The 16,766-nt window shown below is 37.9% G+C and overlaps 1 protein-coding gene across 1 annotated transcript in view; it reads left to right on the top strand.

Annotated features, from left to right (window-relative positions):
• Nucleotides 1–16,766, top strand: part of LOC106960700 (protocadherin-16-like) — a 98,574-nt gene that overhangs the window by 59,463 nt on the left and 22,345 nt on the right. Inside the window, exon 3 of the mRNA XM_015053930.1 lies at nucleotides 14,608–14,796. Within this exon, the coding sequence (XP_014909416.1) occupies nucleotides 14,608–14,796 (189 nt within the window). The remainder of the gene's footprint in view (nucleotides 1–14,607; nucleotides 14,797–16,766) is intronic.

A 16,766-nucleotide genomic window follows, 5' to 3' on the forward strand; every position in this document is an offset into this window, starting at 1 on the left:
AATGTATACACAGGAAGTTGAGTGAAACTAAAATGTTTTCATATTCATGTGTGGTGGATGACAGACTTACAGCCTAATTTTCTATGCACTGTAACCAAGCAGTGGATGAACTACTCACTTCTCCATGAAGCACATTAGAGCAATCTAGCCAAGTGGTGACAAAGGCATAGATTGGCATCTCAAAGTACTTCCTAAAGCAAATTGGCTTTATTCTGGCCAGTTGCCTCCTCTGATAAAAGCCTAATCTGCCCTGATCTGAATGTCAAATTTAAGATCTGCTTTCATTTTAACTCTGAATTTTGTTGCGGTTGACTTAGTCTAATGAGCCAAGGAAGGGGCAATCTCAGCTGTGCTACTAAAAAAAAACAAAAAAAAAACAGCATTTCTCTCTTAATCTTGTTGAAATGGTTAAAATCTTTAAGGGGCTTTTGTAATGATGTAACAGAATATTTATTTATTTATTTATTTTTTGGATAGGACACAGATATGACTACCATTTGCGAAACAGTGGAATGACATCCTTTGGTGTGCTAATTGAACCTTGTAATCTATTGCACACCATGTTTGAAAAAAAATCAGTGTTTTGCTGTTGTGATTTTTTCCTCTTAACTAATTTCTTTAACAACTATTTCAACACATTGAGTAAAAATGTGTTTCAGTTGTGCTACTCTCACTTAAGATTTTTTTAGTACTCTCCCCACTGTAATCCAATAACACTTTTAATGGGATTTTAAACCTCAAACAACACCACACAAATGCTTTGTGCAAGTTGATGAAGATTAATAGCTGAAACTGAAAGTAGAACTGACAATTCAAATATTTCTTGATTAATTCAAATAATAATTACTTGATCTCTAACTACATTTCATTCAAGATGGTCAGCTGATCCTTAAACATTACAAAAAAAAAATCACATCACATTTTCTAATTCAGCAAAACAGTGTAATTTATTCAAATCAGGTTTATTCAAACCATTTGTTGCTCAAACCTGGAGCCGCGAAACGTGACCCACATATTTCTGATGTTTAGACTCACGTACCACACATGCATCAATGCACACAGTATACATGGCAGGATAGAAATCTGTGTGATGGCAGCTTTGTAGACTAATTAAACCTCCAGTTGTGTACTTTTGAAATTCCAAAGTTATTGATAAAACATTTTTGGCACAAAATCGGTTGTTGCGCCTCACTAAGTGGACACCTCGCGGATTCCTTTCTCAACAGCCCTCCACATAACATTTACACACAAGACGTTTTCCTGCACAGCTGGGAAAGTAATTAATACTGAAGCATATCTCCAGACACTTGATGATAACAACTTCGCTCTATGCAAGCCTCCCTGCTTTGCAGAAAGCAGGACATGTAATCACTGAACAGATTCTGGCTCATAAATAAGTGCTCTTGGATTGTGAGTGAGGTGAATTTGAGGTGTGTGTAAGTATACTTTCAGGAAGTCCTTGCCAAAGGTTTGTTTTGTGTAACCCAAACAGATTCTTATCTTTTACATAGATGAAAAATGTTTTATTCAGACTTGTGCATGTTGCATTTAAGAGCTTGTTTGGAAGGACATGTTTAGTGTGGAAGTCCCCTCTGCACTGAAAAACAACTAAAGTGCTCACTGACTACCTTATGTATACTCAGAGGAGATTGTTTGAAATGAATCACATGAAGGAGAGGATTGGACATGTATACAAGATAAAATATAATTACTCTATCACCTAAATATTTTGCTGAGAGCTAAATAAATATCGTGGAGAGGAAATGAATCCCGCCTATGACTTTGGAGGCTCAAAAGAAAGAAAAATATCTCATGAATCAAATGCTGATACCCACCAGTGATGCCTAGAAATTAGGCCGAGCATGCCAAACGGGAACAATGTGCTGACATAATAGGAACTATCCAGATTTAAAGGAGGAAAAATGTATCTTTCATAAAAAGTGGAAAATCTGCTTGTGTAAATATGGAAAATCCAATGATCTGATCTTTTTCTTCCCCCAGCAGGATTAAAGTTGGGATTCAATGCATGACGACAACAAGCCACCAGTGTAACAGCTGTTGCATATTACTGTTTCTAAATCCATCTGGATATCAGTACATAATTTTCTGTCATCTCAGGATGTGCTTATGTTGAATTGCAATTATACGAGTTGGCGAAATGAAATAAAAAGATCTAAACAGACAGTCAGCTATCTGGACAGTGTCCAATGCTACAGCAACGCTGTCTCCGTGAGTCTAAACCACGTCTAACCTTCAGCTCTGGGCTCGCAGTTTAAACATAGTTTACAGGAGAGATGCAGCTCATGCCAGAACACAGCCTGAGCAGTTTTGGTTTGTTTGTAGTGTTTATCAGTCAGTGACAGAGTATGTTTATATTTATCATTCCAGTGGACCTCCATGACCCTGTGAGTCCAGGCTCACCCCTCCATCCCCACCTCCCTCATCCATGCCTTGCTTTGCAGCCTTCAATTTAGAATAATCCAGTTATTTTTGTTTTTTCAGGGCTGATTATTTCAGTACAAGTGTAGCTCTGTATGGCTTGTGCTGGTATGTAATTAGCTTTTTTTTTAATTAGCAGGGTTGCATCAAAACACTTCTGTGTTTTCATGGATGTAAAAATTTATTACAGAGCCAGGAAAAAAAAAAAAAAGATGATTTGTGGAAGAAACGGGGTGAAATGATCTTAGGCTAGAAAGAGATTAATAGATTTAGATTTTTGCCACTAATACAGATTTCAAATTTAGCTTTCAGGTCTCTCCTGTTGATTCAGATTTTGACCAGATTTTCTGTTTGTTTTTACTGATAGAGAAAATGTATCTCACAGGCACCTAATATTAAAGGTTTTTTATGGAAAAAAAAGTACTTAATTTGTTTATATTTAGACCCATGTGAAAGTTCTTCTGAGATAAATGCAGAAAGACAGGAAACAGTGACAGGAACTCGACCTACTACTTACAGTTTGTTCAATGTTAGATTGGTGCATCAATACTAATACATTTAAAACACCAAAAGTTAATTAAGTGTGTACTTTGTGTGTGAGTGTATCTCTTCGTACCAAGCTGTCTGGTTTAATTGATGTTTTGCAGAAAAAAATTACAATGGCACAGTGTCCGTCAATAAACATATATTTTACACTGTTTGTCAACATCTTCACTTGAGGATCAACTCTCTCTGTTACGTTCTATCCACCTCAGGCCCTCTGAAGGAACAACAAGGCTTTTTATTATTATTTTATTAGCTTTCTATTACATATAAAATAGCATTTGAAGTATGCTAGTGTAAAATAATAGAAAAAATCAACATTAAGAGAGGAAAGCACCACTTTTTTATGTATAATTTGAGTATGTGATCTATGGCTTGGAAGCAATGACTCTAAGAAGGCCTTTTAATGCTACTTTGAGTAAAAACAGAGATAAATAGAGGAAAGGATTCAGTATTCCCTGGTGTACCTTTAAAATGATTGTTTTATTTGTTGTAATGTGGCATTTTAAAGAATGCACTCACTGGCCTCTTTTTTTAGGTACACTGGCTCAATTACTTGTTAGCATTTTTAGTGAATCAACCAATGCAGCAGCAAATCAATGCCTTAAAGCTTCTAGACATGATGAAGACAAATTACTGAAACTCAGCAAAAGTGTCTGGGTGGATGGGGAAGACAGGGGACTTACGTCACATAGATTGTGACATGGTTGTTGGTGCCAGATGAGTTGCTGCTGATCTCAATGATTTTTTTTTTTTTTTTACACACAACTATTGCTCAAGTTTACAGAAAATGGCTGAAAAACAGAGCATCTTCAGTGTTGTGCAGTGAAAATAGCTTTTTGCTGTCAGAAGACTGGCAGCAAACTAGTTTGAGATGAAAGAAGGGCTCAAATAACCACTCTTAACCAAAGCATGCATAAAACCTTCTATGAATGCACAACATGTTGAACCTTGAAGCAGATGGGCTACATTAGCAGAAGACCACACCAGACGCCACTCTCGTCATATTGGTACAGCAAACTGAGGGTAGAAATTCAGATATGTTCACAGAAATTGTGCAGTGGTAGATTGAAAAACTTTGCCTGTTTGGGTGAATCTCTGCAGGTGTGACGTTTAGATTGTAGGGTTGGCATTTGGCGTAAAGAACCTGAAAGCATGGATCTATAAGATCCTGTACCAAGAGTCCAGGCTGGTGAAGGTGTCATAGTGTTGTGTGGGATCTTTTTTCTGTCTTTGAACTTCATAATGAGTTCAATGTAGTCAGAAAACGTCCACGACGAATAGGTTTTTATATAGTAGAGCATCTTCAGAAAGTAGGGTAAGAGGAGATTAGAACTAAAGACGTATAGTCGACAAATCTGTTGCTTCTGTGTGATGGTATAATGCCAATACGGATCTGAATCAATGAAAAATGTTTCTAATCCCTTATTAAATCTCTCAAAGAATCAAAGCAGTCCTAAAGGCAGAAGGATTTCCAGCCCAGTACAAGCAAGGTGTACTTTACTAAAGTGGCCAGTGAATAGATATATTTGCTTCAGGTGGTATAATGCAATATCAAGTCCTTCCTTGATGGTGAGTAAAGTGGAGCAAAATACCTGCTTGATAAGTTAGTGCGTACTGACACTTAAGCAAAGCCTGGCATCAGACAGAGGAGAGCCCACTCAGTTTGATAGCAGGAATGTAGCAGTCTTGGCTAGTGCTGCTGAGAAGGGAGACCACTGATGCACTGAATATTCTCTTGTCATTTAATCAAAGAGACTCATTGATTTATGGTGCCCAGGTATACTCCGACTCTTCGTCTACATCTGCACTTTGTTTGTGCATGCCATTCTCAGTAGGCATTCTCCCACCCACCGCAAGCAGCTGTAGCACTCGCCTAACCCACATCAGTGCTCTTGGTTCCCCACGCTGCGGATGGTTCTTATTAGCTCCCCTCCCACCTACCCGGTCCCTGATATTCACCGCCTGCTTTGACTCACCAGACCAGGCCTCGGCACTGCTATTGGATACTGTGAAAGGGATGAGTAGCTGAAACGGAGCCAAGTAATAGCCTGACAAGGCTGCTTTCTCGGGTGTCTGATATGAGGTTACCTCAGTCTATTCAGTGAATCTACTCAGCATGCTTCTAACGTCACTACACACGGCGAGACTAAGCTCTAAGTTCATAAGAGGTTCCCTCAAAGGTGTCCGCTGATCCTTCTTTGAAGGGCAGTCAGTCTGACACGTCTGCTTTGTGTTTGCGACTGAAACAAGTCAGTTTTGTTTATTTGATTAAAAGATTTACTATTTTAAAATATAAGTCCTAAAAAAAAAAAAAAATAAATACTTTAACATCCTTATAGCAGCTCCAGGGAACCACATTTAAATCCAATAAAAGGTTAGATGTAAGTTTATAAGGTATTAGCTTTTTAATATATTCAAGGAATTTAGTAGAGTCATTTATCTTTAGCATAGTCAAAATCTTTATTCCACTAGATAAATATTTGCTGTCTACCTTGAAAAAATATGTGGCTGTTTGTTATTCTGTTTGACCTTCGCAAAACAAAAAGGTCAACGTCTAGAGCAGAAGCGTCTCAGAGGGAACATCTGTCATTCCAGGTGGTCAGGGGTTAACGCCACATCAGCAATACACTTAACATATCCAGTTGAGTTTTTGTCATATTTATCTTTAAAAGCATTTTTTTTTAAAGTCGACATTACAATAATCCTTCATTTTGCTGGGCAGCAGTCCTGCAGTCTATTTTTTTTTTTTCTCAAACTTTTTCTTTTTTTTTTTTTGTTTATTTTTTAAAATAAAATTAAAAAATAAAACTGTCTTTGCTGTGTAACTCAACACATTTTCTTTTTATAAGTCTGGTGTTATCGGTTTATGTTGTTGGATCACGACTTATGTCAAATGTAAACTGACTTGATGTTCACCAGAATAGTTTAGAAAGATTTCATGTTGCAGTCATCTGGATTCTTTCATTCTTCCATCTTGAATAATCTGGTCCATGTTTGTAGATATCCCATAACACTGAGAGGTTTTTAGTGCATTTGCACGCGTCCTTCCACTGTTTTCATGCTGCAGAATATTTTGTTGTCACTGTTGTAGGAGTGGGATTTTTATCAAACTGCATTCACAGTTTTAAACCTAAAAAAGCTAGGATTGCATGTCTGCTTGAGTTTGTGCACCCCTCTCTGCAGAGATCTACTAGCTTTACCTTTTATATCTTTTCTCTCTGCTCACTTAGCTTTTTTACGATTCCCCTTTTCCTTAAAAGGTAAGATGCCTAATAACTTCCAGATGCAAGGTCCTGATGAGAAACAGACTCTAGGGTTTTAGAAGAAAGCCTAATGAAAGCTTAAAAAACGCAGACCACCTAACTTTCAGCAACCTGAACTTTGTGATAAGTCCTAAATTACAAAGAATGCCGAGATGTATTATGAAGCTATTATGATTTAAGATATGGATACTGTTTTTGCTTTGCCTGACTTCTTTCTCCTTATTGAAATTCAAAGTTTTGCAACTATTTCCAAATCTTCTATATTTTCACAGTGAGTTTGAGACGTAGGCCTTAGAGATTGTAGACCTTTACTGTAACTCCAAATAGTTTTCCAAGTCCACCATGTTCCAGAGTGTGACATGTCAAGCAGATAAAACCATCCTCCTTCCTGCTATTTGCTGAAAGTTGTACTATATCACACACACGCCTCAACATATTTCAGGAAAGTATATTTTCTTTTTAAATAACCTGTTACATCCATGTGCCAACTTAACTTTGAAATACCTTACTGGATAATAGCATCCGCAGCAAAGAGTGTCATTGTTTGTGCGATCTCTGAAACAAGACGTGGTGTGCGCACCGATATGGAAAAGATGTGATTCACAGATGTGAAAGACTTTTACAGACTTTCACATCTGTAAAAGTCTCGTGTTCTGACACGTTGTATGAAATATTTTCAGACAGTAGCTAACTTTGAGTCTTCTTTCTTTAACAACAACTTCCTCACTGAAGATTGTTGTTGTCAGAACAACTTAATGCCGCTTTCATGATATGCATCAATCAGAAAGAAAAAAAAATAATAATCCAATGTTTGAGTTTCCGACCAGCCAGCCTCTGGCAGAAAATTGTACAGTTCTGTGATGGCAGAGTTCCAGTCCATTTATGAATGTATTTCTAGGATATTTTTAAAAACCCTCATCTTCACAAGGAATTTTGCTATTCTAGCGTTATATAAGACTACAAAAAAGAACATTTTTGTCTTTTTACCATATCCTAAAATTAGTTAGATCTGACCTCAAGTTTATGAAAACCACACACCACAAATTTAAGCTTTAACACAAAACATGTAAAGAAACTAAATTACTAAATAGATACTTACGAAATTAGAAAACCCAAGCATTTGAAGCATATAGTTTTACCTTGACAGTATAGACGAGATCTTAAAGTTGGCAAGCCATGAGTGGATTTATGTGCAGGAGTGAAGAGGAATTTCTTTGACAACTTAAAAGTAGTTCTTCAACACATTGACCTGAACTCTGTCTGAGGTAAGAAATACAGAAACACTGTTATGATGTTTCTGTTTATTTTTTCCAGCAGTGTGCTGGTTACAGAGAGCGATGTATGACAGGGAAGAGCTGGAAATGTAATACTTTCCCAAGGGAGCAATCCAGCTGCAAGTTACTATATATTGCCTCCCTTTTGTTCCTCTGCCAGACTTTTGGACTGAGCACCACTCTAACCTGCTATCCTTAACCCACTTCTTCATAAATGCATCACTTATTGCTCACAAAGATGAAACGTCCCGGTTCAGGGGTCCATTGTTTACTTCAGATTAAAACATTTTTCCTTCTTTTGTCAGGTGGTAGCCTCATTTATTCTGGAGGACAGCTGATACAATCCAGTTCCAAGGACTGTAGGAATTGCTGCAATAAAAAAAGGAGATATTGCCTTGCACAGCTTTTCTGTAGGAAGCCAAATATTACTCCGTCTAACAAATCACCTACTTTGTGTCAAGATGTGAACATTTAGCAACAAATATTAAATGTTGTCATGTTTACCCTGCAGCATGTGCATCATATTTTATTAGTGTTCATCTGCAGTTCATTTCTGGTTAAATCATTACTTGAACCCATTTGCACAGTGAAAGACAGATTTGGAGGATGCAATTTGGCAACTGGTACATGTTTTAAAAATCTGTGTGATTAAGATAGTTATTGACTTTGACAGTTATACTGTGCTTCATGGGGATACCCTAATTCACCCAAATGCACATATGGACAGAGAATTAACTTGTTAAATCTGGAATAGATTGTTTATGTTCCAGTCATGCAGAGCTGCTGATGTTTTTGCATTTTGCAATATTTAATTTGTACCAGTACTCCTGTGCTTACATCGATCTTGGGCCTTTTACAACATAACTTATTTCGAAGTATATTACTCTTAAATAGATAGTTTTAGAGACTTATTTTTCAGTGTTTGCCTTTAATAGCATTTGTCTGGGATGCCTTGCAAGAGAGGTCTGCTATTTTTTATGAATATCAGTGAAGTGTGAGCGTGCTGCTGTGTTTCAGTACACTGACCCCATGTTTGGCCCTCTGAACCTCAGTTTAGGTCAACATTTAGCCTCTTCCAACACATGCAAATGATAAGGTGTCTTAGACAGTTGACTGTGTCCTGGTTCCATGAAATTCACTCTGGATATTTATGGTCCCCAGGGGTAAATCCTGCTGTTTTCCATTATTCCTGCCCTTCCTATGAACTGCTGTTTCAACAGGTTCCTAACCTATTTAAAGCCGGACTACTACCAAAACAAAACAAATTTAGTAGGGTTTGAAAAGTAGTAATAACAATAACAATATGTTTTAGGAGCTTTTATCTGAACACTTTTATCTGATGTTGCATTAAAAAAAAAACATGCCACAGGACTTTGTTGTAATACCTCGAGGTTTTCTGTTCTGACTTTCAGTTCAGCTAATTTAGGTGGAAATATTTCACAAGAATGTCAACTCAATGCACAATTCAGATCAATCTGGCTCATTCCAATACACTCCTATTATATAATCAGACATGGTTCAAAGTAGACAGACATTTCAGAGCGCATTTTGACTCATATGGTCTTGGAACCAACTGAAACTTTTCCACTTCTTGAGAACATCCTGATCCGATGACACACAGTCCAGTTTAATTCAACTTAAGAACTTACTTAATGAATTGTACGAGTTAAATATAACTTTGGCAGATTGTTTTTCTTTCCAGCTCGGGCATATAACTGTGCTGCTTTCACCTCAAGTTTACGTACAACTTCAAATCCCTCCCACAGTACATAGCACAGCTTCAGTTATTGACTAGAGGTTTTAGCCAACTATTGAAATCTGTTTTCCAAGTCAAACCTGTTTGAATGTACACTTTACAGAGCTGGTGGTGGATAAAATGACAAAAATACTTCAATTTTAATTACCTAAGCATTCAAATTTGAGTCACAAGATAATTTCAAGGCTGAAACTTATTCACAGTTTTGTGGGGAAGAGTACATTTCTGTACATTTCTTGTTGCTTCCCTGTATCACTGGGTTTGTAGTTTTTATCACAACAAAATTACACCCAAATTTCTCAGTTATAGCTCTTTATTACAGAGCAAGTGAATGCCGCTCGTCATCTCTAAAGTGAAAGCTACTTATGGCTTACTCCATTTTAAGACTTGATAAGAAAAGTCTGGACTCATTTAGGACTTTTATGGACTAACCCTTAAGATTATTATGACTTATTAAGACATGTAGTAATCCTGAGCGCAATATATTCAAATTTAATGGCAATTTATCTATGCAAGGGAGTCCAGCCAATTCCACTGAGTCACTAACATTTCAGCAATCTCTTATCCTAAAGCAAGCATGAATAACAGTGGAAAGGGACAACTTCCTTTTTTAGCAGAGAGAGTCAGGTTCAGTATGAGTGACTATCTGCTGCTATCACTGGGTGTGGAAACAACAGGAAGAAGACATGGGAAAAAAACACATGAGCTAGGCCTACAGTACTTTCCATGGACGGAAAAACAAAGAGTGCACAATGCATTTTGTCAGTTGCAGAAACTGTACAGTCAAACATGTTGAAGCGCCAGGCCAGTTGTACCTTCTATAGAAAGAGCACTTGGCAGCCATATTTGCAAAAAAGGACATAAATGGAGTCACTCTTCTATTCTTGTGGAGGCTGCCCTCTGTCAGCCTTCATAAGTTTCATTGGTGCTGTAGCATAGTTCACGTTTTATTCCATACCTTCTGTATGTCACATTGGAAGTTTTTTTTTTTTTTTTTTTTTCACAAAGTAGACCCAAACATTTCAGGGCAAATTTGATGGCACACTCCTATAGACTCTTCTGATGAAACCAACTAAATATTTCACATATGGTTGGTCTGAATCCAAACAATATTTCTTGAGCTTCAAACGTGTGTTATTTTGACATATTTGTCAACAGCTGCGTGGGCTTCTTCCTTCCACCGGCACGTTGCGGTCTCTGCCCGGCTCTTTCGTGTGGTGTTAAACATGTCCCAAACATTCTGACCTACGTATCTCCTCTGTTTTAGCAAGTAGTGAAAGAGGCCTTGGGGGCAGGGGGTGGGAGGTACTGTGCTGATTTTCTTCACATCTGCTTTTCTCTGAAGTGATGCCAGGACAATAGACAGGGAGGAGAGTGCATGGCTTCACACCAGCTGTGACAGCTCAAAGCATCTCTCACTCCAGATTTCTACAAGTCGCCCATTCATTTGATTTTATTGAACCCACGCCTTCCTCTTTGTTCTTGGCTACGTGTCGTGTCACCAGTATTTCCATGTTGATTAGTCTTGGACTGCATTGGTCCTGCTGTTAGTTGGGTTTGAGATGGCTACCTCACAGAAGTTGCTTCTTCACTAGTTGCGTGTATTTTAAAATCGATCAATTGCAATACATAAATATATCAGATACACCTATTTGATATATTTATCTTTTATTTTTTTATCAAATTGCACTAAAATAAGTTTGTGAAACAAGGAGAGGAGCACATGTTTCTGCACCTTCCCTCTGCATCTCCACTGCACTCACTGGATATGTGCATGTTAAGCTGCATAGACGTGAATGGCAATTTCTCAGTTGGCAAACATTTACACGTCGACTCCGTCATTTGCAGCCTGTTTGGATTGGCAGTGGCATTGTCCTGATTGGCTGGTTTCAATGAGGACTTCATGACATGGATTTGTTTGACTGGGCGCTCTAAAACACAGGGAGCATGATTAAAAATTACATTGGCTTTATTTTACCTCTCAGTGGATTCAGCTTTGCATCATTTATTTGCAGATTTTTATTAACTTTTTTTTTGCACACAGTAGCTGCAAAAAAAAGATAGAGTAAGGAGGAGTAACCGTTTGAAATGTATATGAAAAGGCAGAAAACATGATAGTCCAAGACTTTTGTAAACTATTTTTAGAACCTGCCTCACCTTGTGGTAAGGACAGAAAAAAACCAACAGCCTTTAGATCTGCTTGGACACATACACTCTGTGCTGAAAGTCAGCTTCTTTTCATTGGACAGTCAATAAAAAATTCCCATCTGGGAAGTTTCTTGAATTTGATTGTAGCACCCCAGTTATCTCCAGATTTCCACAAACTTGACTTATGAAGGGAAAAGTCATACGCTGCCTTTCACCCGCTGATAACACAGCCCCCATCATGTCTCACTCACAGGCATGAAGTGTAGGGAGAATACTCATCTGGCTGCTACAGATGAGGTAAGGTTACTTCTGCTTTCAAACATTGAATTCAGTGAAAACAGACCTTGTGTAAAACCAATGCAGTGCACTGCCAAGGAACTTCTTTTGGACATTGAAACAGTGTCTTCATATCTATGTCCAGTTAAACACCAAAGTTTATTTTGATAATGGTTGTAGTCTTTGATATTAACTAAACAACTTCAGAAAGACAAACTATCAGGAGTGAATTTGATATTTTTCTATGAAATGAATGTCTGATTTGCTCAAGGGAAGCATACTAAACAATGGAGCTGATTTCAACATTGAGGCTGTACGTAGACCTTGTTCTAAGCACAAACCAAATTTAGATGTTTGTTTAGACCACATTTAGATAAGTGCAACACCAGAAATACCAGAAAGTACAAAATAGCACATTTCCACCTAATTTGATCTTTTTATTCCAAGAATAAAGTTCAAAGTGTGGAAAAAGACATAACTTTTCAGGTTTGTCAAGCAAAAATCCAGAGAATAATACAATAAAAACAAGCATATGTACATATTTGTATGGAACTGATGGATGGAAACGGTGCGGTTTTATCTAAAAAAGCATTTTTAAGCTGTGAACAAAATGCTTTCTGGGTATTATTTAGGATCGTGTTCAGTTTTCACAAAAGCACACTGTGATTTTTTTTCAGTATGAATCATTGTTTCCACCCAGACTAAACACACACCTTGTAGAGCTGCAGCACTTCTGAACCTTTGAAGTTAACTCACTGAGATGCCCTCACAACATAGAGATGATATCGCTAAGGCAGGTGAAAATGGAGTTCAGTTATTTGTTAACAAAAATGTGCGCCTTTCCACAGCAGTGGCAACAAAACCTATTTACGTCTTGCAACTTGACAGGTGTCTTGTCACGTAGACATTGGACTTATAATTTAGGGATCCTGTGTTCAATCTTCTTGGCAACTTAAGTATTGTTTGGATGTCTTTTTTCACATATCATGCTTACTTGCATATTTCTAGCAAGCTTCGCTTCAAGACTTCCTGAAATTCTGCTTCATCTGCTTACATATTCTGACTCATCCGAATCATGTCTTCTGAAAAATTCTTAATGCCAGAGGCTTTTTATAAAAGCTGCACTCATCTCTCAGGATTTATGCTTTGTGGTTTGAGAAATTATAATTCTTTTTTTTTTTATTTGCTTGTGGTCTCTTGTGTGCTTTGGAAATGGCAGCTGGCATTGCCTCCTAGAGAGACAACTTCTCAGTGTTTCAGTAAGATGACAATAATATGGTTTGTTTAAACTCTGAATAGAAGTGCGGCTCTGTATCTCCCATAGTTTGTTACATTTTTTAAATTAAATTAGGAGTTACTTCAGGTGTGAATATACACCATTTAGATTATTCAAGAATTCATATTTAGGTTGATGAGGTGTGTTAACCTGTCCTATTTGTGCCTAAATTGGATAGAACATATGGAATAAAAAAGTTTACATTTTCTGGACTACAAAATGCAAGACCTGGTCAATCTGAATTAATCATAAAAATATGTTGATAGATGTCCAACTTATAGAGGGTGTATTTACCCTGTAATAATGGATAATGGGGCACTTCTCTTCTATAGCTCAGTGTTTGCTCTGATGAAGGACAAACTTATTTCAACACATCTTTGTAAAAAATAAAAAAACAAAGTTGTCAAACTTCCGTATTTTTTTATTTAATTAAAATTCAGGCATCAACATTAAGATGTGGATTGATTGTAAATACTCCTCCCCACTTTAAACACACACACACACACACACACGCACACACAAACAACCCCCAAAACGTAATAAAACATTGAAGTCGGCTGCAGCCTCCCTGCGTGTTAAAAAATGGAGTAGCCTTCTTGCATTGCGCTCAGTTTCCTCTCTCCTCGTGTGGTTTATTATTCTTCTCTTCGGTTTGCATCGCTGCCAGCTCTACAACTCTCTCACTCCTACACACCACTCACCCTCTGTTAGGAGTTATATTGAAGAGTGTGGGCCATGCTCTCTGCTGAGCCCCCGTCTGCCATCTGCTCAGGAAAGAGATGGAGGCTCAATGACTGTAGCCAAACTCATCACCTCGAATGAATGATTTCCAACTACTCACAGTCATTCCAACGCCGTCTTAAATAATAATTAAAAAAAAAATAGAATAAAGGTTTGATGATAAGCACGGGTTGCCTTATTTTTCTTGGCAGCTCTCCTGATGAATGTGCCACTGGGAGCCGGAGCACCCGAGCACTTCTTCCCATTAATGTTTTCCTCAAAAGCTCCATTTATTAAACATGGAAGGAAGGTGAAATCTAATCAACTTGTGAGGTTTGCCCCCAAAAGTAATCTAGAGCCCACACTTGCTAACAATTACGCCACCGATACCCAGGGGCCTGATCTGATTGGTCTGTTTACCTTTCGCTGTCCTGGGAGATCCTGCAGCAATTAAATCCACTTCCTGGCTAACGGTTTGTGAGTTGCTCTTACAAGACCGGTGATTCCACCTCTCGATGTGCAGCATGAATAAAACTACTCATAATGTAGAGCAACTTCTCATCGGCCAGCCGACCCTGTCACCAGTCAGACACTGCTCATGAAGCAGGCTGTATATCCTGTTGGCAGCTTTCTCTGAGAGCCTGTGGAAGTCAACCAACATCCTGCCAAAATTTTTCTTTTCCTCAGTGTCAGATTCTGGCCAAACGTCCTGTTTGGCTCAAATAAACAGCAGAGAGTACACTAAAGATGCTTTCTCCTGTTTTTTTGATTGACCATCCCGCTAGCATCTCTCTACATAAAAATGGTTTCAATATATTGCCACTTTAGTGTACCGTTGCGCATTAATGTGCTCATTTTTTACGTGCTGAGCAGTAATCTTTAACCACTGACATGCTTTTGTTTCTGTAGGTGACTGCGACAGATGCGGATGGCGGCTCCTTTGGCTCGGTGTCGTACTCCCTCGGCTCTGGCAGTAACAGCGCTGTTCCCTCTCATTTTACCATTGGCAAGCAGACGGGCCAGATCTGCACTAACGCCCCACTAGACAGGGATCAAGGGCCGGACAGTTTTGACTTCACTGTAACGGCAGTAGACGGGGTAAGACACCATCCTTTGAATTTATGCTTAATATGAATCCTGCAAGCCACATTGTAACCCTATTAACACGGCAGCCATGCTTCTTTTTTTTTGTTTGTTTGTTGGTTTTACTGACCGGAAAGCAAAGACAGAAACAGCAGTGTAAAAATCAAAATAAAAAAATAAAAAAAGTGAATAAAAAAACCAAAACAAAACACAAAAAAACTCTGAAATCAAGTGCCAAGTAAAAAAATAAAAGTCCGAAAAGTTCTCCATGGTAGGTAGACTTGCTCAACCATCCTGTTCACTGGCTGCCAAAAAATACTCAAGGATGGAAAGGTTTAAAATGAAGGAAAATGACTTTTGGGTATGTTAAAGTAATCAGATGGAGAAATACCTCAACTGTCAAGGAGTAATACTTTAACAAGCTGGACTGCCACCTCCCTCGGTTTTGCCACCTGGTCCAAATGAAAAGCCTGCACTGTATTCTTTTCAAATAAAAAAACAATGAAACAGCCTCAGGTGCCTTGGGAACACACACCCAGTGTGGATCATGAGACATTTCTCTTTCCCAAGAGAAGCTATTAATCTCTGTTCATTCACAAATCTGGCTTTACAGCTCTTGTTAATTCTCACCTTTAATGGGACAGTCCAGGATTTTTGAAAGGAGGCTATGTTGAAATAAGCAGTCGATGCTGTACCTGCAGAAGATATCTCTCTTTGTGTCTTCATTTATTTAAAAACCCAATTTAGATAGCTAGCTTAATAGACTATTAGCATTTTAATACAACTCCAGTCTCAACAATGTCACAGTTTATGCAATAGTTCATGCTGTTAGCTATACCTGTAAGCCTCTGGGCTTTTTGGAAAGAATAGAAGTTGGAGCACTTCCAATAATGTTACTGTATGATACTAAAGACAGAACACGTAATGTAAGGAAGAAAAAATGGAAGTTTTGCACAGGGTGAAATCTAGATGCACTGGCTAGATTTGTTGTTTCTACCAGTAAAACTTGATCCATTCAGAATAAAGATGAAAATGACTTTTGTGTATGAGCTCCTGTACGGCTCTTTTTCTGTGGTCCTTCCTGCTGTGGAGCAGAAATATAATTCAAGTGTGAAATACTGTTTGAAAAACTGCAACAACAAGCCAAAACTAATCCTTAAAAGTGTTTTTAAGACCTCATTAGTCCAGCTGAGATATTTAATCTCAGCTGGACGCACTATCACGACAGTAAGTTAAAGAAACAAATAATTGTATAGCATGTGGGCTAAATCAGATTCTCACCAATATGCATTTTTATGAATATTATTTTAATGATTGACCATTATTTCTCAATATGGTTTTCTCTCTTTTTAAACTCTCTCTATTTTACTGTTCCAGCTTCTAATTAAAACCAAAAACATTATCCTGTGAATGTCACTTAGGTTTAATTTTCATTCACATTGGAGACACGCTTGTAAGGTGAAAATGTTTAAGTTCATATTCCAAAATTTATTTATTTTTTCTGCTCTGTTTCTCCACTGGAAATGCTTTACATGTGTGTTTCACACAGGAAGTTCAATGATGGCACACCGCCTCCAACCATAATTTACTATATAAATAATGATATTCTGTGCAAGCCTGACTACAGTTTAAAGGATCATAAATACTGTGACATTTTTAAGATTGAAGTTCCTTCAAACATCAAAACTCTGTTTTGGTCATGGTCCCTTTCAGCTTCCCACTCGATTCAGCCTTTGGGATCAACTAATCTGGATTTATACTAAACTAAAAGGCCAATAGTTTTGTCTACAGCTGGCAAGATACAAAGTAATGTTCTGCTTCACAGCACAAAACAGCTGTTTGGTGAAATTTCACACGAAGCAATTCTCCACAACATGAGAATCAATATGAAGAGCGATATGGTGCATTTATGCATATTTTTATCAACACAAATGTAAATGCTCCCAATTGCAGCAGAGGCTGATTTCCACACGGACAACACAAAA

Source organism: Poecilia latipinna, unplaced genomic scaffold (assembly GCF_001443285.1).
Source record: "Poecilia latipinna isolate Pla-1442-1.1 unplaced genomic scaffold, P_latipinna-1.0 Scaffold1214, whole genome shotgun sequence".
Lineage (NCBI taxonomy): Eukaryota > Metazoa > Chordata > Actinopteri > Cyprinodontiformes > Poeciliidae > Poecilia > Poecilia latipinna.